The 26,972-nt window shown below is 44.1% G+C and overlaps 1 protein-coding gene across 1 annotated transcript in view; it reads right to left on the minus strand.

Moving 5' to 3' along the window:
• Nucleotides 1-26,972, minus strand: part of COL24A1 (collagen type XXIV alpha 1 chain) — a 256,293-nt gene that overhangs the window by 78,394 nt on the left and 150,927 nt on the right. The window contains exons 25-26 of the mRNA XM_077278882.1: nucleotides 17,287-17,340; nucleotides 11,580-11,633 (exon numbers count right to left, since the gene is read on the minus strand). Coding sequence (XP_077134997.1) covers nucleotides 11,580-11,633; nucleotides 17,287-17,340 — 108 coding nt within the window. The remainder of the gene's footprint in view (nucleotides 1-11,579; nucleotides 11,634-17,286; nucleotides 17,341-26,972) is intronic.

Below are 26,972 nucleotides of genomic sequence, written 5' to 3' on the forward strand. Positions count from 1 at the left end.
CCGGGTGCTGCAGGGGGACTTCGGCATCGTTGAAGACAGTTTCAACGATGCCGAACTCGTTCCCCTGATCGTTGGTCGCTGGGGAGAGCGGTCTGTGTGACAGCTCCCCAGCGACCACACAGCGACTTACCAACGATCACGGCCAGGTCATATCGCTGGTCGTGATCGTTGGTAAATCGCTAAGTGAGACGGGGCCTTTACACTATGTGTTGATTTCTATAATTTGATTCAGTGTTTTCTTGCAAAAAAGTTGTGGTGAATGTCAACTTGGATGGACAATAACAAATTGTATTGTGGTACCGTGTTAGCCAGAAAAATCGATGTGAATACTTTTCTGCCCAATGATGACAGAAGTATTCTAGGAGTGATACCGTTATTGGCTAACCAGAAAATAATATGTTTGCAAGCTTTCAGAGCACAGTGGCTCCTTCTTCAGGCAAGATTACAAATAGATTAATAAGAAACAAGCACAACATTTAAAGAATACTAAAGCAGGACATTTGTTAGGGTGTGGGAAGTGTGATGAGTCCATAGATAAGCCAAGGTACTCAAATTAGGCATTTTCTTACAAATGGAGAGGCAGTGGGAATAATGTTCTTAATTATCTGGAGTCCCTCTGGTCTACAAACTGAGAGAGGATAACAACAGGGTACCTCTTGTGGTCACATACAACCCCCACATGAGCATCCTAAGGAAAATGGGTGCTGATCTCCAACCCATATTCCATAGAGATCACAAATTGAAAGACATATTCCCAGAACTACCACTTCTCTCCTATAAACAGCCCCCTAACTTAAGGAATCTGCTTGTCAGAAGTGTCCTCTCATCACCATCAGTGACCGGCATATTCCCCTATAACAATACAAAATGCAAAACGTGTACCCACATATTACCAACAGATATAGTCCGTGTACCAAACACAAATCAGGACTATAAGGTCATGGGTTCCTTTTCTTGTACATCCTCCTACGTGGTGTACATGATACAATGCACGAGGTGCCCTGGAAGTATCTATATAATATATATATATTATATAAACTAGGATGAATCTACACAGACACACAATCAGGAATGAAATGGACACGCCTGTGGGAAAACATTTCTCTGGATCTGGACACAGTATGACAGACTTAAAAGTCTTAATACTAAAAGGTAATTTTAAGGACCACAGGGAAAGAAAAATTTGGGAATACAAACTAATGAATATGTTTAATTCGTTGACACTAGGACTCAATTGAACACCTGGATTTATGAGTCACTACATGGATACAATTCACACCTCCACCAGATGGACTCAGGATAACTAAAGGTACCTTCACACTAAACGATATCGCTAGCGATCCGTGATGTTGCAGCGTCCTGGCTAGCGATATCGTTGAGTTTGACAGGCAGCAGCGATCAGGATCCTGCTGTGATATCGCTGGTCATTTAGGAAAGTTCAGAACTTTATTTGGTCGTCAGATCGCCGTGTATCGTTGTGTTTGACAGCAAAAGCAACGATACCAGCAATGTTTTACAATGGTAACCAGGGTAAATATCAGGTTACTAAGCGCAGGGCCGCGCTTAGTAACACGATGTTTACCCTGGTTACCATTGTAAAAGTAAAAAAAACAGTACATACTCACCTTCGCGTCCCCCGCCGTCCGCTTCCTGCACTGACTGACTGGCCGTAAAGTAAAAGTACAGCACAGCGGTGACGTCACCGCTCTGCTGTTAGGGCCGGCGCTCAGTCATTGCAGGAAGCGGACGCCGGGGGACGCGAAGGTGAGTATGTAGTGTTTGTTATTTTACATTTTACACTGGTAACCAGGGTAAACATCGGGTTACTAAGCGCGGCCCTGCGCTTAGCAACCCAATGTTTACCCTGGTTACCCGGGGACTTCGGCATCGTTGGTCGCTGGAGAGCGGTCTGTGTGACAGCTCCCCAGCGACCACACAGCGACGCTGCAGCGATCGGCATCGTTGTCTGTATCGCTGCAGCGTCGCTTAATGTGAAGGTACCTTAAGAACATTATTCCCACTGCCTCTCCATTTGTAAGAAAATGCCTAATTTGAGTACCTTGGCTTATCTATGGACTCATCACACTTCCCACGCCCTAACAAATGTCCTGCTTTAGTATTCTTTAAATGTTGTGCTTGTTTCTTATTAATCTATTTGTAATCTTGCCTGAAGAAGGAGCCACTGTGCTCTGAAAGCTTGCAAACATATTATTTTCTGGTTAGCCAATAACGGTATCACTCCTAGAATACTTCTGTCATCATTGGGCAGAAAAGTATTCACATCAACTTGGATGGAGAAAGGCAATGAGTCCTGGCTTCCTCTCCCACACAGAATGACTGACAGCCTTTCCTATGAGTCAGTCTTTAGGGAGAGCTGTAAATCACCCAGTGAGATCAGGGTCAGGTCTCCAGGGCTTTTTCCAGTAAACAGTTTTTCCATGTCTGTACCCCAGTGTGAGTGCACGCAGATTACATATGGGTGCAGGGAATGTCTGTTGCATCTGGGTGCAGCACATTTATCAACTACATATAACAACACATTACATTGAGAAATCACAGATGGCGCATTTATAAAGATGGTGTGAAGTATTCAAGTTGTGCATAAAGTGAAAATTCTGTTGTCGATGTGTATGAATGGGACTGGCTTTAAGGGGTTGTCCAGGCATGGGGTTCCAATCTGAATTCTATGTGACTGCAGACTTGTGTATTTTCAGGATTCTCCAGGACTGGCTCCAGGAGAGGGCAGGCGCATGAGCACAAGCGTGGTCACATGCCGACTAGACGTGCGCGGCCTCGCTCAATACAAGTGAATTGAGCGAGACCAGAGAAGTCTAGTTGGAATGTGGCCAGAGCTATTCAAATTGTATACTTGCGGTTACATGACCATGCGCTGTTGGCGCTGGTGAATCCTGACAGCACGCAGTGTGCGCCCTGTGAGGATTTACCAGTCTGTAGTCACTGAGCGACTGCAGAGTGACTTAACTAATGAAATAAACCTGGCTGCCAGCCCACTTCATACACATTAATGGTCAAAAATCAACAGATAGTGATATGAACGAAGCTTTCTATTGTCTTGAGGCTAGTTTGGAAGTGGAGCTTAATAACACAAGTCTATTAGTAAGCAAGTTGGTGAGGTGTATAAAGGGGACTGGCTCAGCTAATGAACTGAACCTGCCAGCCAGCCCCATTTATACACATCACTGCTAACTTCCCGTTACATAGGCAGGAGAAGCTTTCTATTGTGTCGTTAATAATGCAGAAGTGGAGCTTAATAATAATAATGATGACATTTTAGTAAATTATTTTATTGAAAAAAAATTCTAACACATCATTTTTTAAATAGCTAAAAATTGTTGGCTATATTCATTGGCAAAAAACCCCTTGCCCCTGCCCCTTGTATTTTGGTGTTTCTGTGCCGTTACAGTAGAAGACAGGCGGTCCACTGATGAAGATAGCCCCTCTGTTTGGGTACAGTCTGTAGTATTTAACGTTTGTGGTTTTGAATGAGCAAAAGTTATGTTTCTAAGTGCAAAATACATGTAGTTGTGGTGAGCCCTGTGTAGGTAGTGCCTACGGGGACGGGAGAAGATCTTAGTAAACTTGGTTCCAGCTTTAGAATTTTTGCTGTTTTGCAAATTCCTCCAGCTCTATATGTCCTGCGGCAATTTACACAGAGATGTTAAATTACATTTCCATTAAATAAGTCTTGTAACGTTACCCTGGTGGTCGCTGCGACTGTTTAAAGCATAAATACTAATGATGGAAACATTATTTCAGGCTTGAATAGCTTAGCAGAAAGTCGGAAAATCTGCAAGAGCCATTGAAACCACAAAACAATCTTTACGTAACTTTCTGGTTCCAGTCTGTCAGTGAGCGTTCCCGGCCAAAGGAAATGTGTTCATTCAGCTACAGACGGCGTATGGAGTGTTCTGCAGTCGCTGTCGTATCCATTACATGGGTATTATATAATACTGTACATAGCAGGACATGTGTGCTGGCAGGAAAGCTGCCCCATTACTAGCAGTGGTTGACCGCTGCTGGGAAAACAGGGCGAGATGCAACATGATCTCCATGGGACTACATGGGGTCGCGGGATAACTGCAAACGCAATTGTTCCCTATAAGAAACAAGATCGCGATTGTCACAAGAAATGTAAAAGATTTTTGGCAGCGATCGCAGCGATTTTGTAATTTTATATTACCGTGTGACCCAACCTTCAAGGATATGTGACGGCTTATCGCTAGGATGGGCCATCACGAAAGCTCTGTTTACATAGATCGTCTGACGGCACGATATAACCGCCGATCGGTCATTTTATAGCCTGTTTACACAGGCAAATCAATTGGCTGGTTCTCGGCAGCACAAGTCCTGTTTACACAAGATGTTGTGCTGCCGAGAACAATGATCTTTTGTGCTGCGCAGAAGATCATTACACCCCATGAATGAGCGTTTTGCAGGGTGATCGAAAGAAAAATTATCAGGAAATGGACATTTTTAAGAACGCTTGTTCATAATTATCTTATAGAGTAAATGCGGCTTCAATGATGGCTAAGGCCCCCCCCCCGATCCTGAGATTGAAGGGGCCGCAGCACTGCTTCGGCTTGGCGTCCTCTACACAGTTTTTCCCGCACATTAGTACTAGTGGCAAAATGGCTGCGCAGGGAACCACGGTAGGTCTCCCTCACTCAAAAAACTTGGGCTAACAGAGGGAGCCTTCTCCCTCTGTCAAACTCCCCAGATTCCATGGTCACATCTGACGGGTTACAATGCTGGGATCGGAGGCAGTGTCAGTGTCAGCAGATGCAACACAATCTCAGTTGTATGAAGAGATCCAGAGTGTATACCATATACCATTTTTTTAAATTAATGATAGATTAAAACAATATCATCAAGGGGTATTAAAAAAGCAGAAATGTTTTACAATGAGAGACGCCACAAAATCCCTTAAGGAATTAACAGTACAACAAAATAAGTATCTGAATATAGTCAGGTATAGCAGCCAATAAAGCATCAGTGCTATTGCTATAAAAACCCACAAGACACAGTACAATCCCCTACTAGTGCTCAGCAGAAATAAATTTAGCAGTAAAAGGGGAAACAAACTGCAGTCCAAAATTCGGGTATGCGTAATATAGCTACCTGAAGGTATAAGTGGCGACTCCTGTTATGACCCCAGTGGACAGGGTCTCAGAGGAACGTGTAAGTCTGCAAGATTCAAAAATCCAGCTCATAGGGCTGTGGTAACTGGGTTGACCAAATAGCTACTCCTAACGCCAACACTAGAAGTAGCCGGGGATCATGCCTACGGTGACCGCTAGATGACTCGCGCCAGCCGGAGAATCTAACTACCCCTAGGAGAAGAAAACAAAGACCTCTCTTGCCTCCAGAGAAAGGGACCCCAAAGCAAGATACAAGCCCCCCACAAATAATAACGGTGAGGTAAGAGGAAATGACAAACACAGAAATGAACCAGGTTCAGCAAAGAGAGGCCAGCTTACTAATAGCAGAATATAGCAAGATAACTTATCTGGTCAACAAAAACCCTATAAAAATCCACGCTGGAGATTCAAGAACCCCCGAACCGTCTAACGGTCCGGGGGGAGAACACCAGCCCCCTAGAGCTTCCAGCAAAGGTCAGGATACAGATTGGAACAAGCTGGACAAAAATACCAAACAAAACAAAAGCAAAAAGCAAGGAAGAAGACTTAGCTTGAAACACAGGAACCAGGATCATAGGACAAGAGCACAACAGATTAGCTCTGATTTCAACGATGCCAGGCATTGAACTGAAGGTCCAGGGAGCTTATATAGCAACGCCCCTGAACTAACGGCCCAGGTGAGGATATAGGAAAAGACAGAAGCTCCAGAGTAAAATCACTAATGACCACTAGAGGGAGCAAAAAGCAAAATCACAACAGTACCCCCCCCTTAGTGAGGGGTCACCGAACCCTCACCACGACCACCAGGGCGATCAGGACGAGCGGCGTGAAAGGCACGAACTAAATCGGCCGCATGAACATCAGAGGCGACCACCCAGGAATTATCTTCCTGACCATAGCCCTTCCACTTGACCAGGTACTGAAGCCTCCGCCTGGAGAGACGAGAATCCAAGATCTTCTCCACCACGTACTCCAACTCGCCCTCGACCAACACCGGAGCAGGAGGCTCAGCAGAAGGAACCACAGGCACAACGTACCGCCGCAACAAGGACCTATGAAACACGTTGTGGATAGCAAACGACACAGGAAGATCCAGGCGAAAGGATACAGGATTAAGGATTTCCAATATCTTGTAAGGACCAATAAAACGAGGTTTAAATTTGGGAGAGGAAACCTTCATAGGAACAAAGCGGGAAGAAAGCCACACCAAATCCCCAACACGTAGTCGGGGACCCACACCGCGGCGGCGGTTTGCAAAGCGCTGAGCCCTCTCCTGTGACAACTTCAAGTTGTCCACCACAAGATTCCAGATCCGCTGCAACCTATCCACCACAGAATCCACCCCAGGGCAGTCAGAAGGTTCCACATGACCCGAAGAAAAACGAGGGTGGAAACCAGAGTTGCAGAAAAACGGCGAAACCAAGGTGGCGGAACTAGCCCGATTATTAAGGGCAAACTCAGCCAACGGCAAGAAGGTCACCCAATCGTCCTGATCAGCAGAGACAAAACACCTCAAATAAGCCTCCAAAGTCTGATTAGTTCGCTCCGTCTGTCCATTAGTCTGAGGATGGAAAGCAGACGAAAACGACAAGTCAATGACCATCCTACTACAAAAGGATCGCCAGAATCTGGAAACGAACTGGGATCCTCTGTCTGACACAATATTCTCAGGGATGCCGTGCAAACGAACCACGTTCTGGAAAAACACAGGAACCAGATCGGAAGAGGAAGGCAGCTTAGGCAAAGGAACCAAATGGACCATCTTGGAGAAGCGATCACATATCACCCAGATAACAGACATGCCTTGAGACACCGGAAGATCAGAAATGAAATCCATGGAGATATGTGTCCAAGGTCTCTTAGGGACAGGCAAGGGCAAGAGCAAACCGCTGGCACGAGAACAGCAAGGCTTAGCTCGAGCACAAGTCCCACAGGACTGTACAAATGACCGCACATCCCTAGACAAGGAAGGCCACCAAAAGGATCTGGCCACCAGATCTCTGGTGCCAAAAATTCCTGGGTGACCTGCCAACACCGAGGAATGAACCTCGGAAATGACTCTGCTGGTCCACTTATCAGGCACAAACAGTCTGTCAGGTGGACAAGAATCAGGCCTATCAGCCTGAAATCTCTGCAACACACGTCACAGATCTGGAGAAATAGCTGACAAGATAATACCATCCTTAAGAATACCAACAGGTTCAGCGACTCCAGGAGCATCAGGCACAAAGCTCCTGGAAAGAGCATCGGCCTTCACATTTTTTGAACCTGGTAAATACGAGACAACAAAGTCAAAACGGGAGAAAAACAATGACCAGCGGGCCTGTCTAGGATTCAGGCGTTTAGCAGACTCGAGATACATAAGATTTTTGTAATCAGTCAAGACCACCACACGATGCTTAGCACCCTCGAGCCAATGACGCCACTCCTCAAATGCCCATTTCATGGCCAACAACTCCCGATTGCCCACATCATAATTTCGCTCCGCAGGCGAAAACTTCCTAGAGAAAAAGGCGCAAGGTCTCATAACAGAGCAACCAGGGCCTCTCTGCGACAAAACGGCCCCTGCTCCAATCTCTGAAGCATCCACCTCAACCTGAAAGGGAAGCGAGACATCAGGCTGGCACAAAACAGGCGCCGAAGTAAACCGACGTTTCAACTCCTGGAAAGCCTCCACGGCAGCAGGAGCCCAATTAACCACATCGGAGCCCTTCTTGGTCATATCCGTCAAAGGTTTCACAATGCTAGAAAAGTTAGCGATAAAACGACGGTAGAAGTTAGCGAAACCCAAGAACTTCTGAAGACTCTTAACTGACGAGGGCTGAGTCCAATCAAGAATAGCTCGGACCTTGACTGGGTCCATCTCCACAGCAGAAGGGGAAAAAATGAACCCCAAAAAGGGAACCTTCTGTACACCAAAAAGACACTTTGAGCCCTTGACAAACAAAGAATTTTCACGCAAAATTTTAAAGACCATCCTGACCTGCTCCACATGCGAGTCCCAATTATCAGAAAAAAACAGAATATCATCCAGATAAACGATCAAAAATTTATCCAGATAGTTCCGGAAAATGTCATGCATAAAGGACTGAAAAACTGAAGGGGCATTAGAGAGCCCAAAAGGCATCACCAAGTACTCAAAATGACCTTCGGGCGTATTGAATGCGGTTTTCCATTCATCCCCTTGCTTAATGCGCACAAGGTTGTACGCACCACGAAGGTCTATCTTGGTAAACCACTTGGCACCTTTAATCCGGGCAAACAAGTCAGACAACAGCGGCAAAGGATACTGAAATTTGACAGTGATCTTATTTAAAAGCCGATAGTCAATACAAGGCCTCAAAGATCCGTCCTTTTTAGCCACAAAAAAGAATCCCGCACCAAGAGGGGAAGAAGACGGACGGATGTGTCCTTTCTCCAGAGACTCCTTGATATATGAACGCATAGCGGTATGTTCAGGTATCGACAGATTAAACAGTCTTCCCTTAGGAAATTTACTGCCTGGAATCAAATCTATTGCACAGTCACATTCCCTATGAGGAGGCAATGCACTGGACCTGGACTCGCTAAAGACATCCTGATAGTCAGACAAATACTCCGGAACTTCCGAAGGCGTAGAAGAAGCAATAGACACAGGCAGGGAATCCTCATGAATACCACGACAGCCCCAACTAGACACTGACATAGCCTTCCAGTCAAGGACTGGATTATGGGTCTGTAACCATGGCAGCCCCAAAACAACCAAATCATGCATTTTATGTAGAACGAGAAAACGTATCACCTCGCGGTGTTCAGGAGTCATGCACATGGTAACCTGTGTCCAATACTGCGGTTTATTTTCTGCTAATGGCGTAGCATCAATACCCCTAAGAGGGATAGGATTTTCTAATGGTTCAAGAAAAAAACCACAGCGCTTAGCAAATGAGAGATCCATAAGACTCAGGGCAGCACCTGAATCTACAAACGCCATGACAGGATAAGATGACAGTGAGCAAATCAAAGTTACAGACAGAATAAACTTAGGATGCAAATTACCAACGGTGACAGGACTAACAACCTTAGATATACGTTTAGAGCATGCTGAGATAACATGTGTAGAATCACCACAGTAGTAGCACAAGCCATTCCGGCGTCTATGAATTTTCCTCTCATTTCTAGTCAGGATTCTATCACATTGCATCAAATCAGGTGTCCGTTCAGACAACACCATGAGGGAATTTGCGGTTTTTCTATCACATTGCATCACATCAGGTGTCTGTTCAGACAACAACATGAGGGAATTTGCGGTTTTGCGCTCCCGCAACCGCCGGTCAATTTGAATAGCCAGGGACATGGTATCATTCAGACCTGTGGGAATGGGAAAACCCACCATAACATTCTTAATGGCCTCAGAAAGGCCATTTCTAAAATTAGCGGCCAGTGCACACTCGTTCCAATGTGTCAGCACGGACCATTTCCGAAATTTTTGGCAATACACCTCAGCCTCGTCCTGGCCCTGAGACATAGCCAGCAAGGCTTTCTCTGCCTGAATCTCAAGATTGGGTTCCTCATAAAGTAAACCGAGCGCCAGAAAAAACGCATCAATATCAGCCAATGCCGGATCTCCTGGCGCCAACGAAAAAGCCCAATCTTGAGGGTCACCCCATAAGAATGAAATAACAATTTTTACTTGTTGAGCAGAGTCTCCAGACGAACAAGGTTTCAGGGACAAAAACAATTTACAATTATTCCTGAAATTCCTAAACTTAAATCGGTCTCCTGAAAACAGTTCAGGAATCGGAATCTTGGGTTCAGACCTAGGATTTCTGGTAACATAATCTTGTATACCCTGCACACGAGCGGCAAGCTGGTCCACACTTGTAATCAAGGTCTGGACATTCATGTCTGCAGCAAGCTTAAGCCACTCTGAGGTAAAGGGGAAAAGAAAAGAAAAAAAAAAAAATGAGAGAGGGAAAAAAAAACCTCAAAATTTTCTTTCTTATAATCCCACTTCTGCAATGCATTAAACATTTAATACTGGCCTGGCATACTGTTATGACCCCAGTGGACAGGGTCTCAGAGGAACGTGTAAGTCTGCAAGATTCAAAAATCCAGCTCATAGGGCTGTGGTAACTGGGTTGACCAAATAGCTACTCCTAATGCCAACACTAGAAGTAGCCGGGGATCATGCCTACGGTGATCGCTAGATGACTCGCGCCAGCCGGAGAATCTAACTACCCCTAGGAGAAGAAAACAAAGACCTCTCTTGCCTCCAGAGAAAGGGACCCCAAAGCAAGATACAAGCCCCCCACAAATAATAACGGTGAGGTAAGAGGAAATGACAAACACAGAAATGAACCAGGTTCAGCAAAGAGAGGCCAGCTTACTAATAGCAGAATATAGCAAGATAACTTATCTGGTCAACAAAAACCCTATAAAAATCCACGCTGGAGATTCAAGAACCCCCGAACCGTCTAACGGTCCGGGGGGAGAACACCAGCCCCCTAGAGCTTCCAGCAAAGGTCAGGATACAGATTGGAACAAGCTGGACAAAAATACCAAACAAAACAAAAGCAAAAAGCAAGGAAGAAGACTTAGCTTGAAATACAGGAACCAGGATCATAGGACAAGAGCACAACAGATTAGCTCTGATTTCAACGATGCCAGGCATTGAACTGAAGGTCCAGGGAGCTTATATAGCAACGCCCCTGAACTAACGGCCCAGGTGAGGATATAGGAAAAGACAGAAGCTCCAGAGTAAAATCACTAATGACCACTAGAGGGAGCAAAAAGCAAAATCACAACAGACTCCCCACCCCGACGCGCGTTTCACCGCTAGCTTCTTCCGGGGAACCTCAGAAGATCAGCTATTTGAAGGGACCTGACGCTGGTGCAATCTCTTCATGATCTGTTTCATACTTGCATGTACCAGACTCCCACCAAACTAATACAGAAGGCCTAACTTATGTGTGACACATCGCAATTATAAGTCCAGAAAGCCCCTTATTAATAATCCCAGGGTGAAGCATAAATTAAAAAAAACTCTATACTTACCTGTTCCTCTTTTTTCAGCGCTGTGTCTCCCGAAGGTCACCTGACAAATAATGTTATGTGACAGCTGCAGCCAATCAGTGGTCGTCGATTGCCTGCAGCCCTAACAGTTTTTTTTTAAGATGAAAAACAGTATTTTTTCCACTTGGACAAAACTGAGGGCTGCAGCCGATTAGCGGACGCTGTTTGGCTGCAGCGGTCACATAATATTGTTTATGTCAAATGTCATATGTGAGAATGGAGAAATGGATCTGGTTCGGGAAGCAAATATTGAATTTTTCTATTTTATGCCAATATGTAATACCCTTTTTAGTTTCATACACGAGATCCACGTTCTTCAATGAGTCATGATGGACAGGACACAATATGATTGTTTATACTTTTTTATACCTGCGTCCCTTTTTCACCAGATGGACCTTCAGGACCAGGATTACCGCGTTCTCCCTGGGAAAAATAAAACGCCATAATTAAGTATAATGTATCCTTTATCAATATTTTGTATATCTTAAAATTAATTTTTACTCTAATGCACAAAAACAGGAAGAAATTCCTTAAACCCCTTGAAGATCAGACCGATTTAGACCTGGACTAACATGAACTTTTTTTTAGTCTTTTTATATGTCATAGCTGTTTTACTTTGACATTGTGATAGCTATACAAGGCCTTGTCTTTTACAGGATGACATGTACATTATTCACGTGCCATTCCTTAGTACATTTAGTATATATTTGCATATAATTCATATTCATTTTGTGAAAAAATGCATAAAAAAAAATCAATTCCATCTTTTTTTATTTTATTTACACCATTCACTAAACATCATAACTTATAGATTTATTGATAGACATATATGTTACAGTTGTGGGAGCACCAAAAAATAACTAAAATATGTGGCTTCTTCAGACTATGCACTAAACAGCCGTTCCATGGAGAACATCCAGCTCATGTACGTCCATAACTAGAGAGGCTGGTCAGGTTTGATATCATCATAGAACATAATTTTTACAGACATACAATTGCATTTTTGCAATATTAATGGCAATTGCTGTGGGCATGCTCTGTGACCTGTGCAGAGGTCTCTGTGCAGAGAGGGAGTTTTGATCATAACTTATTGTAAATGGTGGTTTTTTTTTTTAAATCACTAAAAATTATTTAAACACTTGATAAACAGAAAAAAATAGTACCGTAAATATTGATTAAATAATTTTATAATTTCACAGATTGGACGATTACGGACTCAGTGATATCAAATATGGTTGTTTCTTTTAATTTCTTTATTTTTGGATTGAAAAAAAAAGAGGGATGATTCAAAAACTTATGTTTTTTTTATTTCTTTATATTTGTGAAAACGTTTTTTTTTTAATTAACTTTCACTTTCATTGTTTTAGTCTTTTCCTGGGATTGTAATGTATACAGATGCTTCAGCAGCTGTATGTACATTCTTTTGAGTGTTTTCTGGGCGCTTCTTCAGGAGGGTTTCAGAGTGGACCCCCTGAAAAAGACATCGTGTGCACAGACAGTAAGAATGCCTACAATCCTGACCACTATGTTTACATAATATTGAAGCCATGTTTTCATGACTTACATAATTACACCTACTTAACATCAATTTATGACTTTGAGAGATAATAGGTATTTGGAATTTTTGTACAAGCTGCCTCCGTCCACGTTTTCCTTGAAGCAGCCGGATCAGAGCAGAAATAACAATAAATCCTTATCTCCCTCTTCAAAGAGTGTTCGAATTAGACATAATGATTGCAAATGGGTTTTAGAGTATTCCTGTGTTGCAACTATCTTTTCAGATGTAGTATTAACCAACATTTTTCTAAATTAGTGTCACATGGAATGTTACTAAAGAGCATTTCAACAGAAAATGACATACATTTATTGGTGTCGATATTAATATTTGAAAATCCTTCAATTATTGTAGTTTGTTTGCCATCTTCTAGAACACACAATGTATAAAGGATGACATATCCTGTTTTTTTTCTGTTCACTTAACTGAATAGACTGGGACAATGTCAGCAGAGTCATCTCCTTATTAATATCTGTCAGGGGAGACTTACTGACAGACGACAGCTGTACTGCACTGCCGGAGGCCCAGATAAGGCGGAGTAGTGACACTATGAGCACAGACAAGGCGCTGCAGTCAACTCTCCTGCTAGTCTTTGGGTATTGACTCTACTCCATCTCTTTTTGCACCCTGTATTGACACTTTATGACCATCAACTCCAACTCAATGAAGATGCTTTAAATATACAAATGTTTGAAGCACAGTCTATGCAGACTATACAGGAAAGATGTATGTATTTGCATCATTTGGAACAATGCATGGGGTGCAAATAAAAGAAAAAAAACAAAACAATTGTTAGGTGTCGAGTTCCCGCCTCTGCAGAGGGGGAATCTCGAACCACCTCCGCTGCGGTCTCCCATTCTTCTCCAGCCGCAGTGGAGCCTGCTCAGCGGAGACGTCAGTACCAGCGTCAGGCTCAGGCTGATACTGGGTGACTGGTTACTACTGTTGTTCCAGGCTCTGCCTTTGCAGCCAGTACTGGTCAGCAGCGAGCAGACATCTCTGGGACTAAGTCCTGCTTTTCCCCTTCTGAGCATGCCCAGGGTAAGACCTCTCATTGGAGGTCGGGGGTCACATGCTCAGATACTGCAGCAGCTCCCATTGGTCCTCTAGGAAGGTCCTGAAGTTGCTGCAGCTATAAAAGGTTCGCATGGCTGCACGGCCATGCGCTAGTATCAAAGCAATGTTTATGAGCTCAGCGCCAGTGTGTTCATGTCTGGATGCGGTTAGGGTTTGGCTGAAATAAGCCGCTAGAATACCGGCACCTCCGGTGAGGAGTTGTTTGTCTATTTTCTCTGACTGCATGACCACAGTTTGCTCTGGTTGGTAGCTGTGTACCTCTGTGAGGTTAACAGGGCACAGCATCTTGTTCCTAGCGACTCGGTGGAGTTAACAGAGTTCGCTTTTACCGCCGCCATTTGCCAGCAGCAGGTTCCTCTCCTGCACGGTGGACCCCGGGTTGCGAATGCACCTAATAATACATATATACAGTACAGACCAAAAGTTTGGACACACCTGTTTATTTAAAGATTTTCCTGTATTTTCATGACTATGAAAATTGTACATTCACACTGAAGGCATCAAAACTATGAATTAACACATGTGGAATTATATACTTAACAAAAAAGTGTGAAACAACTGAAATTCTGTCTTATATTTCTAGGTTCTTCAAAGTAGCCACCTTTTGCTTTGATGACTGCTTTGCATACTCTTGGCATTCTCTTGATGAGCTTCAAGAGGTAGTCACCGGGAATGGTTTTCACTTCACAGGTGTGCTCTGTCAGGTTTCATAAGTGGGATTTCTTGCCTTATAAATGGGGTTGGGACCATCAGTTGTGTTGAGCAGAAGTCTGGTGGATACACAGCTGATAGTCCTACTGAATAGACTGTTAGAATTTGTATTATGGCAAGAAAAAAGCAGCTAAGTAAAGAAAAACGAGTGGCCATCATTACTTTAAGAAATGACGATCAGCTAGTCCGAAAAATTGGGAAAACTTTGAAAGTGTCCCCAAGTGCAGTTGCAAAAACCATCGAGTGCTACAAAGAAACTGGCTCACATGAGGACCGCCCCAGGAAAGGAAGACCAAGAGTCACCTCCGCTTCTGAGGATAAGTTTAACCGAGTCACCAGCCTCAGAAATCGCAGGTTAACAGCAGCTCAGATTAGAGACCAGGTCAATGCACACAGAGTTCTAGCAGCAGACACATCTCTACAACAGCTGTTAATAGGAGACTTTGTGCAGCAGGCCTTCATGGTAAAATAGCTGCTAGGAAACCACTGCTAAGGACAGGCAACAAGCAGAAGAGACTTGTTTGGGCTAAAGAACACAAGGAATGGACATTAGACCAGTGGAAATCTGTGCTTTGGTCTGATGAGTCCAAATTTGAGATCTTTGGTTCCAACCACCTTGTCTTTGTGCGACGCAGAAAAGGTGAACTGATGGACTCTACATGCCTGGTTCCCACCGTGAAGCATGGAGGAGGAGGTGTGATGGTGTGGGGGTGCTTTGCTGGTGACACTGTTGGGGATTTATTCAAAATTGAAGGCCTACTGAACCAGCATGGCTACCACAGCATCTTGCAGCGGCATGCTATTATATCCGGTTTGCGTTTAGTTGGACCATCATTTATTTTTCAACAGGACAATGACTCCAAACACACCTCCAGGCTGTGTAAGGGCTATTTGACCAAGAAGGAAAGTGATGGGGTGCTACGCCAGATGACCTGGCCTCCACAGTCACCAGACCTGAACCCAATCGAGATGGTTTGGGGAGAGCTGGACCGCAGAGTGAAGGCAAAAGGGCCAACAAGTGCTAAGCATCTCTGGGAACTCCTTCAAGATTGTTGGAAGACCATTCTCGGTGACTACCTCTTGAAACTCATCAAGAGAATGCCAAGAGTGTGCAAAGCGGTCATCAAAGCAAAAGGTGGCTACTTTGAAGAACCTAGAATATAAGACATGTTTTCAGTTGTTTCACACTTTATTGTTAAGTATATAATTCTACGTGTGTTAATTCATAGTTTTGATGCCTTCAGTGTGAATGTACAATTTTCATAGTCATGAAAATACAGAAAAATCTTTAAATGAGAAGGTGTGTCCTAACTTTTGGTCTGTACTGTATATACTCGGTGCTTTCCGCCAACCCTAACAACAATGATTTACTATGCTAAAAATATTTCATATAAAGCACAAAAACCACAAATGCAAAAAAATAAGTAGTAAGGGAGGTAACATCTTATGACTTTCTGTTTCATTCTTTGTTTTTAAGAGCGACTGTGTAACTCTCCTCTACTAGATACAGCGCCGACCACGTCTCCTCTTTCTGCTGCCACTGGCTCTCTCTACTCCTGTACCTGGGCCATTTAGCTCAGCTCAGAAGCCAAAACTTCAGCTGATATTTCAGGCAGTAGGCATTCATGTTTCAACTCTACTCTACCAGTCTGCCAGCTCTGGACTCCTTGACTCGTTCAGCTCTGCTGCTGAGTCAACTTTGCTATGCCACTCTACCAGTTCGACATTGGGACTCTCTGACTAACTCAGCTCTGCTGCTGATCCAGCTGTGCTATAGCACTCTGTCAATTTGGCATTAGGACTCCATGACAAACTCAACTCTGTCTCTGAGTCAACCCTGTGATACCATTGTGCTAGTTCTGCCTGGACTCTGTAACTTACTTAGCTCTGCCATTGTGTAAACGTTGCTTTATTGCTGTGTTTATTCAACTTTCGATTCAGCGGAAAACCCAGCTTAACTACATCTACAACCCTTCCACGTCTTTTGCAGTTGCTAAAATTCTGCTTCATCGGTTCCTGTGGTTCCAGTTCTGTGCCTCCTTTTACTGTCCAGCCACAACAGCTTCTAGTGTTACCCTGCAGCACCATCAGTACGTGTCTGGGCTTCATAACAGCTGCTCATTGTATCCTGGGACTTCGAGGATATACCTCACCAGGTTCAGCTCATGGTCGTGGTTATCGATATGAGTGTGCTCGTTACTCGAGATTTCTGAGCATGCTCTGGTGTTCTCCGAGTATCCTGGGCGTGCTTGTATATTATGTTTATGTCGCCGCAGCTGCATGATTTATGGCTGTTAGACAACCTGAACACATGCAGGGATTGCTTGTTTGTTAGGGAATCCCCACATGTATTCAGGCTGACTAGCAGCTGCGGCGACCCAAACATAATTTCCGAGCATGCCCAAGATACTCGGAGAACACCCGAGCATGCTTGGAAAACTCGAGTAAATAGCACACTCGCTCATCACTAGACCCTTGTATACCTTTGTGTATTTGCTGTTAATATATTATTGACTACAAACCATTTACCACCCTCTCAAATTCTGATAAAAGCCCACCTCTATGATACCAATAATGGCCGACATAGGTAAATGAGCGTCCCTTACTGACAGCTGTCGAGAGATCAGCCCATGCCTGACGATTCTGACCAGTTATTCAGCTCTTATGATGAGACCCCCTAACATGGAAAATTTGCTAAGAAACCCTCGCAAAATATAAAAACATTAACTGAACCTTTTCTCCAGGATCTCCAGGTGGCCCAGGTTCTCCCGGCAAACCCTCAGGTCCCTACAAAAAAAGCATAAGAAATAGGATCAGAATCACCCCATAACAGAAGACATAACGTTTCACAGGAAATGAACTAGACGAAACAAATTTTCCGGCGAAAAACAATACTCAACAAAGTGAAGATTTTCTTGAAAAAAAAGGCAAAAAACAAAACAAAACCAGATTTCTTTTGTCAAAACTATCTCCAAATTGAAATCCTCTATAAAGTCGCTAAATCCCCAATTAGGGCTCTACAATCCCTACGCTACATGATACGTTACAGCTTTGAGTCTGATGAGACTGTTGCAGCAGCCTGTAGTGCAGCACGTTCTCTTTAGAGGTGAGGGCAGGTAACGTAACAGTTCATCAAACAGTTTTCAATGGGGATGACGATTTACAGCGCCCTTCCCATGGTAAAACCGGTTAGCTCTGTTTCCAGCGTGTAGCTCAACAGCAGCAGCTTCTGTGTCCTCGTGTAATGTAAGAATCCGGCATTGTACGTGAGTCATGGCTTTCAATAATTCATCGCAGCTTCCGTCATCTGTTTTCATTCACAAATTGTCTTCAAATAACTCAACATCCAGATTTTCAGCAACGATAAGACGTTCTCACGTTCTCAGGTGCCGCTCGAATTTTTTGGGACCCGATGCAAAATTTGTACTGGTCTCCCCATGCAATACCGTTGTTCCTTCTTGTGACAAAGGGACCATTGGGCCCCCGTAAAGCAACAAGCTTCAGACCAGAGACATAATCTGAAGTTTTTAGGACCAAATGTGAAAATTTGATATATTTTAAGAAAATTATTTAGGCCATTTTTCATACAAACAGAAACATTCACTCAAGCACTGATCGCAGGGAAATGGGACTGTTATATACAGACCCAATTTATAAGGTTGCCTATGGGTGCAATGCACAATTAGGGACTTAGCCTTATGGGTGACATTAGCAAATACATTCTTTTCACAGTTCTCCATATATTTAAACTCATTTGTGATACTTAAAATCAGCATACAAATGCTGAGCCCACTTTTGCTATGAACGCTAAGTGCCCACAGGGGTTGAGCCTGATACAGGTATTGCCTATTTGGATTTTTTTAATTACTATGTCATGCATCGCTATCTTAGACCCTGCACTAAGCAAAACACAGTTTTGTTCTGATTTTTGTTGTGTCAATGGGTTTATTTGACCATGAAAACAAGATAGGTAAGAGGCCAATAGTTTTAAAAATTATATACGGTATATAAAAAAGGACCATTCGGCTCTCTTAACATGTTTGTTTTAATAAAAACTTCCATTACCCATAAAATAACAATTCTTAGAATTCTGTATTGTGCTGGTCCTCTGCTATTACTCCTGGTAATTTAGAAATAAATTGACAACCGGGTGTCGCCAAATTATTAACATTAGAATCAAACTCTTTAGGGAACATGTCTCCTTTAAGAGAACCTTTCATCAGGTTTTTATGACCCAAGCTATCGACATGTATGTCAAGGCGCTTTCATGCTGAGTAAATCCTCACCTTTCTTGTAGCAATCCTTTGGGCTGTTTTAGAGAAATCCATCGTTGTAAGTGCAGTGGGCGGGGTCCACACTGACAACTCTCCGCCTTCTCTGCCTTTCTCCGCCCACTGTCTGCCTCCTGACTCATGTGACTGACCGCCCACTGCACTTGCAACTCATTTGCATACAATTTCAACAATGGATTTCTCTAAAACAGCAGAACAGATTTTTACAAGAAAGGTGAGGATTTACTCAGCATTAAAGCCCCTTTCTACCCATGTGATTAGATTGGGGTACAAAGTGCTGATGACATGTTCTCTTTAACAAGGTTATGGTAACACCCAGTTGTCAATTTATTTATACATTTTCTAGAGGAATAATGGGAACGGGTACACTGTGGAATTATAAGAAAAGATGCTACAGAATTGTTATTTCATTCAAATGATGACTCGGGAGAGAGGAAAGATCCTTTGTAAACAAATAAAAAGATCTTCAAGGATAAAACTGGAAGGAAATCTGTCATGATCTCAATGGCAAGAGAACATAGCATAAGCATATATAGGAACTAGCTCTTGGAAGATGGGAACTGAGCTGACCATGAACTAAACCTAACGCACAACTAGCAGTGGCCGGGTAGCATGCCTACGTTGATTCTAGATGCCCAGCCCAGCCGGAGGACTAAATAAAGCTAGCAGAAGAAAATATTAGTCCTAGCTCACCTCTAGAGAAATACCCCGAAAGGAGACAGAGGCCCCCCACATGTATTGGCGGTGAGTTGAGATGAAATAACAAACATAGTATGAAAATAGGTTTAGCAAATTTGAGGTCCACTTACTACATAGCAGAAGACAGAAAGGACACTTTCATGGTCAGCTGAAAACCCTATCAAAAATACCATCCAGAAATTACTTTAAAACTCTGGCATTAACTCATAACACCAGAGTGGCAATTCCCGTTCACAAGAGCTTTCCAGACACAGTAACGAAACTACAGCTGTGAACTGGAACAAAATGCAAAAACAAACATGGACAAGAGTCCAACTTATCTAGTAGTTGTCTAGGAGCAGGAACAAGCACAGAGAGGCTTCTGATAACATTGTTGACCGGCAAGCAACTAACAGAGCAGCAAGGTTATATAGCGACTCCCACATCTTGATGGGAACAGGTGAACAGAGAAGATGAAGACACCAGTTCAATTCCACCAGTAGCCACCGGGGGAGCCCAGAATCCAAATTCACAACAGTACCCCCCCCTCAAGGAGGGGGCACCGAACCCTCACCAGAACCACCAGGGCGATCAGGATGGGCCCTATGAAAGGCACGAACCAGATCGGAGGCATGAACATCAGATGCATTCACCCAAGAATTATCCTCCTGGCCGTATCCCTTCCACTTGACCAGATACTGGAGTCTCCGTCTGGAAACACGAGAGTCCAAGATTTTCTCCACAACGTACTCCAACTCACCCTCAACCAACACCGGAGCAGGAGGCTCAACGGAAGGCACAACCGGTACCTCATACCTTCGCAATAATGACCGATGAAAAACGTTATGAATAGAAAAGGATGCAGGGAGGTCCAAACGGAAGGAAACAGGGTTAAGAATCTCCAATATCTTATACGGGCCGATAAACCGAGGCTTAAACTTAGGAGAAGAGACCCTCATAGGGACAAAACGAGAAGACAACCACACCAAATCCCCAACAGAAAGCCGAGGACCAACACGACGGTGGCGGTTGGCAAAAAGCTGAGTCTTCTCCTGGGACAACCTCAAATTGTCCACCACCTGCCCCCAGATCTGATGCAATCTCTCCACCACAGCATCCACTCCAGGACAATCCGAAGATTCCACCTGACCAGAGGAAAATCGAGGATGAAACCCCGAATTACAGAAAAACGGGGACACCAAAGTGGCAGAGCTGGCCCGATTATTGAGAGCGAACTCCGCCAATGGCAAAAAAGCAACCCAATCATCCTGGTCAGCAGACACAAAACACCTCAGATATGTCTCCAGGGTCTGATTAATCCGCTCGGTCTGGCCATTCGTCTGAGGATGGAAAGCGGACGAAAAAGATAACTCTATGCCCATCCTAGCACAGAATGCCCGCCAAAATCTAGACACGAATTGGGTCCCTCTGTCAGAAACGATATTCTCAGGAATACCATGCAAACGAACAACATTTTGAAAAAACAGAGGAACCAACTCGGAAGAAGAAGGTAACTTGGGCAGAGGAACCAAATGGACCATCTTAGAAAAACGGTCACACACCACCCAGATGACAGACATCTTCTGAGAAACAGGCAGATCTGAAATAAAATCCATCGAGATGTGCGTCCAAGGCCTCTTAGGAACAGGCAAGGGCAACAATAATCCACTAGCCCGAGAACAACAAGGCTTGGCCCGAGCACAAACGTCACAAGACTGCACAAAGCCTCGCACATCTCGTGACAGGGAAGGCCACCAGAAGGACCTTGCCACCAAATCCCTGGTACCAAAAATGCCAGGATGACCTGCCAACGCAGAAGAATGAACCTCAGAGATGACTCTACTGGTCCAATCATCAGGAACAAACAGTTTATCAGGTGGGCAACGATCAGGTCTCTCCGCCTGAAACTCCTGCAAGGCCCGCCGCAGGTCTGGAGAAACGGCTGACAATACCACTCCATCCTTAAGGATACCTGTGGGCTCAGAGTTACCAGGCGAGTCAGGCTCAAAACTCCTAGAAAGGGCATCCGCCTTAACATTCTTAGAACCCGGTAGGTACGACACCACAAAATTAAACCGAGAGAAAAATAATGACCAGCGCGCCTGTCTAGGATTCAGGCGCCTGGCGGTCTCAAGATAAATCAAATTTTTGTGGTCAGTCAATACCACCACCTGATGTCTGGCCCCCTCAAGCCAATGGCGCCACTCCTCAAAAGCCCACTTCATGGCCAAAAGCTCCCGATTCCCAACATCATAATTCCGCTCAGCGGGCGAAAATTTACGGGAAAAGAAGGCACAAGGCCTCATCACGGAGCAGTCAGAACTTTTCTGCGACAACACTGCCCCAGCTCCGATCTCAGAAGCGTCGACCTCAACCTGAAAAGGTAGAGCAACATCAGGCTGACGCAACACAGGGGCAGAGGAAAAACGGCGCTTAAGCTCCCGAAAGGCCTCCACAGCATCAGGGGACCAATCAGCAACATCAGCACCCTTCTTAGTCAAATCGGTCAATGGCTTAGCAATATCCGAAAAACCAGCAATAAATCGACGATAAAAGTTAGCAAAGCCCAAAAATTTCTGAAGACTCTTAAGAGAAGAGGGCTGCGTCCAATCACAAATAGCTTGAACCTTGACAGGATCCATTTCAATGGAAGAGGGGGAAAAAATATATCCCAAAAAGGAAATCCTCTGTACCCCAAAAACACACTTAGAACCCTTCACACACAAAGAATTAGACCGCAAAACCTGAAAAACCCTCCTGACTTGCTGGACATGAGAGTCCCAGTCATCCGAAAAAATCAGAATATCATCCAGATACACAATCATAAATTTATCCAAATAATCGCGAAAAATATCATGCATTAAGGACTGGAAAACTGACGGAGCATTAGAAAGACCAAAAGGCATCACTAAATACTCAAAGTGGCCCTCGGGCGTATTAAATGCGGTTTTCCACTCATCCCCCTGCCTGATTCGCACCAAATTATACGCCCCACGAAGGTCAATCTTAGAGAACCACTTGGCCCCCTTTATGCGAGCAAACAAATCAGTCAGCAACGGCAATGGGTATTGATATTTAACAGTGATTTTATTCAAAAGCCGATAATCAATACATGGTCTCAAAGAGCCGTCTTTTTTTGACACAAAGAAAAAACCGGCTCCTAAGGGAGATGACGATGGACGAATATGTCCCTTTTCCAAGGACTCCTTTATATATTCTCGCATAGCAGCATGTTCAGGCACAGACAGATTAAATAAACGACCCTTTGGGTATTTACTACCCGGGATTAAATCTATGGCACAATCGCACTCTCGGTGCGGAGGTAACGAACCAAGCTTGGATTCTTCAAAGACGTCACGATAGTCAGACAGGAACTCAGGAATTTCAGAGGGAATGGATGATGAAATGGAAACCACAGGTACATCCCCATGAGCCCCCTTACATCCCCAGCTCAACACAGACATAGCTCTCCAGTCGAGGACTGGGTTGTGAGATTGCAGCCAAGGCAATCCTAGCACCAAATCATCATGTAGATTATACAGCACCAGAAAGCGAATAATCTCCTGGTGATCCGGATTAATACGCATAGTTACTTGTGTCCAGTATTGTGGTTTATTATTAGCCAATGGGGTGGAGTCAATCCCCTTCAGAGGAATAGGAGTCTCCAAAGGCTCTAAATCATACCCACAGCGTTTGGCAAAGGACCAATCCATAAGACTCAAAGCGGCGCCAGAGTCGACATAGGCGTCCGTGGTAATAGATGACAAAGAGCAAATCAGGGTCACAGATAGAATAAATTTAGACGGTAAGGTGCAAATGGAAACAGATTTACCAAGCTTTTTAGTGCGCTTAGAGCATGCTGATATAACATGAGTAGAATCACCACAATAGAAACACAACCCATTTTTCCGTCTAAAATTCTGCCGCTCGCTTCGGGACAGAATTCTATCACACTGCATACTCTCTGGCGACTTCTCAGTGGACACCGCCAGATGGTGCACTGGTTTGCGCTCCCGCAAACGCCTATCGATCTGAATAGCCATTGTTATGGACTCATTCAGACCCGCAGGCACAGGGAACCCCACCATAACATCCTTAATGGCATCAGAGAGACCCTCTCTGAAAGTCGCCGCCAGGGCGCACTCATTCCACTGAGTAAGCACAGACCATTTACGGAATCTTTGGCAGTAAATTTCCGCTTCATCTTGCCCCTGAGATAGGGACATCAAAGTTTTTTCTGCCTGAAGCTCCAAATGAGGTTCGTCATAAAGCAACCCCAAGGCCAGAAAAAACGCATCCACATTGAGCAACGCAGGATCCCCTGGTGTCAATGAAAAAGCCCAGTCTTGAGGGTCGCCCCGGAGCAAGGAAATCACAATCCTGACCTGCTGTGCAGGGTCTCCGGCAGAGCGAGATTTCAAAGACAAAAATAATTTGCAATTATTTCGAAAATTCTGAAACCCGGATCTATTCCCCGAGAAAAATTCCGGCAAAGGAATTCTCGGCTCAGATACAGGTGCATGACAAACAAAATCTTGCAAATTTTGTACCTTCGTGGCGAGATTATTCAAACCTGCAATTACACTCTGAAGATCCATTACAAACAGATGGACACAGAGCCATTCAAGGGTTAAGAGGAGGTAAGAAGCAGCTAGACAGCAATTAAGGGCTAGGCAGCAAAACTCTGAGGGGGAAAAAAAAAAAAAAAAAAAAAATTTCCCTTCAACACTTCTTTTTCTCCTGCTTCAGCCCAAACAATTAACACTTTGTTGGCCGGTCAAACTGTCATGATCTCAATGGCAAGAGAACATAGCATAAGCATATATAGGAACTAGCTCTTGGAAGATGGGAACTGAGCTGACCATGAACTAAACCTAACGCACAACTAGCAGTGGCCGGGTAGCATGCCTACGTTGATTCTAGATGCCCAGCCCAGCCGGAGGACTAAATAAAGCTAGCAGAAGAAAATATTAGTCCTAGCTCACCTCTAGAGAAATACCCCGAAAGGAGACAGAGGCCCCCCACATGTATTGGCGGTGAGTTGAGATGAAATAACAAACGTAGTATGAAAATAGGTTTAGCAAATTTGAGGTCCACTTACTACATAGCAGAAGACAGAAAGGACACTTTCATGGTCAGCTGAAAACCCTATCAAAAATACCATCCAGAAATTACTTTAAAACTCTGGCATTAACTCATAACACCAGAGTGGCAATTCCCGTTCACAAGAGCTTTCCAGACACAGTAACGAAACTACAGCTGTGAACTGGAACAAAATGCAAAAACAAACATGGACAAGAGTCCAACTTATCTAGTAGTTGTCTAGGAGCAGGAACAAGCACAGAGAGGCTTCTGATAACATTGTTGACCGGCAAGCAACTAACAGAGCAGCAAGGTTATATAGCGACTCCCACATCCTGACGGGAACAGGTGAACAGAGAAGATGAAGACACCAGTTCAATTCCACCAGTAGCCACCGGGGGAGCCCAGAATCCAAATTCACAACAGAAATCATCTCTATGTGCCGCATGTGACCTATGAATTTGCCGGACATACTGACGTGAGTCTTCCTATCGCTACTATTTTGGCTATTTAAAATATATCATCAACCAGTAGAAGAATGTCCATGTGATGGAAAAGAAAAACCTATAATCCTACATTATAGTCCGACCAAAACCGAAGAAGATGTTTTATGACAACGAACCGCTCAAAGTCATCTGACGGCTACTGCCAATCGCAGGAGTCAGCGGTCCAGCGGCCGGCGGAACGTTCACCACTTTCAGCGTCCAGTGCTGATAACATATGGGTGCTGGTAGGTTGGTATCGCTTAGTTTGTTATTTATTAGTTATCCCATCCCCGCAGCATAGTTTTGTTTTGCCCAGACAAGCCATTTAAGCCCAAAAAGCAAGGGTGAAAAATCGGAGTTTGAGCCCTAAATTGCCTTTTAAATTCTTAAATAGAGATCTAGCCCGTTAAAGGGATCACTAATGAGAGAACCTTTTTGGGTTCACTGTTCAATTGGCTGCCATAGAGAGACATTGCATCAGTAGTAGCCTGGATGGGAACGCAGTACAGGGCACTGTTAGTATACATTGCAATGTCCCTGGGTGCAGGAAAAGAAAGCGTCAGAGAGGGAAAACAAGAAAGAATAAAAAAAAATATATAAAAATGAATGAAGAAGGAAAAATAATAAAGAGGAAGAGGAGAAAGAAGAAGAAGAAGAAAGAAGAAAGAGAAAGAGGAAAGAGAAGGAAGGAAGAGGAAGGAGGAAGAAGGAAGAATGAGAAAGAAACAATACTTTTTTTCTTTCATTATAACACACTATAAGAATAAGAAGGAATAGGAAAAAAAGAAGGAAGAATGAGGAGGAGGAAGAATGAGAAAGAAGAAGAAATAATACTTTTATTCTCTCGTTATAACACACTAGATGAATAAGGAAGACGAAGAATGAGAAAGAAGAAGAAATAATACTAATAATAATATTTTTTCTCTCATTATAACACTGTAAGAATAAGAAGGAAGAGTAAGAAGAAAAAGGAAGAAGAATGAGGAAGAAGAAGAAGAAGGAGGAAGAATGAGAAAGAAGAACAAGAAAAAGAAAAAAAACTTTTTTCCTTTCATTATAACACACAAAAAAACAGAATAGTTGCAGAGCGGGTACACGTGTCACAAAAACATCTGCCAACTGCGCTGCACTCACTTATCACATCAAAATATGAAAACAAGTTTATGGAATATGGGATAATTATTTTACTACTGTAAGTTTACCCAATAATGATAAAATACACCCGCATGCCCTGACGGTGCTCGCTGTGATGATGTTTATAGCCATTAACGTGCAACTATATGTTCTACAGGCATGTGCAGTAAGAGCTTTCAATAGCCGCCTTCTGATGAAAGCATTCGTGATAAGGTTTGCAGACCTCAAATGGTGCAGAAACATTTCCCTTCAAAACAGGAAGATGGCAGAGCGCCACCGCCGATGGCAGAGCGCCACTGCTGATGGCAGAGTGCCACCAATGATGGCAGAGCGCCACCGATGATGGCAGAGTGTCACCGCTGAAGGCAGAGTGTCACCGATGATGGCAGAGTGCCACCGATGATGGCAGAGCGCCACCGCTGATGGCAGAGTGTCACCAATGATGGCAGAGCGCCACCGATGATGGCAGAGCGCCACCGCTGATGGCAGAGTGTCACCAATGATGGCAGAGTGCCACCGCTGATGGCAGAGTGCCACCGATGATGGCAGAGCGTCACCGATGATGGCAGAGCGTCACCGATGATGGCAGAGTGCCACCACTGATGGAAGAGTGCCACCACTGATGGCAGAGCGTCACCGATGATGGCAGAGCGTCCCCGATGATGGCAGAGTGCCACCGCTGAAGGCAGAGTGCCACCACTGAAAATAATGGGATGTAAACAAGCCCTTCTGCTGACACATTCTGCGC

The sequence above is a fragment of the Ranitomeya variabilis genome, chromosome 8, assembly GCF_051348905.1.
Source record: "Ranitomeya variabilis isolate aRanVar5 chromosome 8, aRanVar5.hap1, whole genome shotgun sequence".
Taxonomy (NCBI): domain Eukaryota; kingdom Metazoa; phylum Chordata; class Amphibia; order Anura; family Dendrobatidae; genus Ranitomeya; species Ranitomeya variabilis.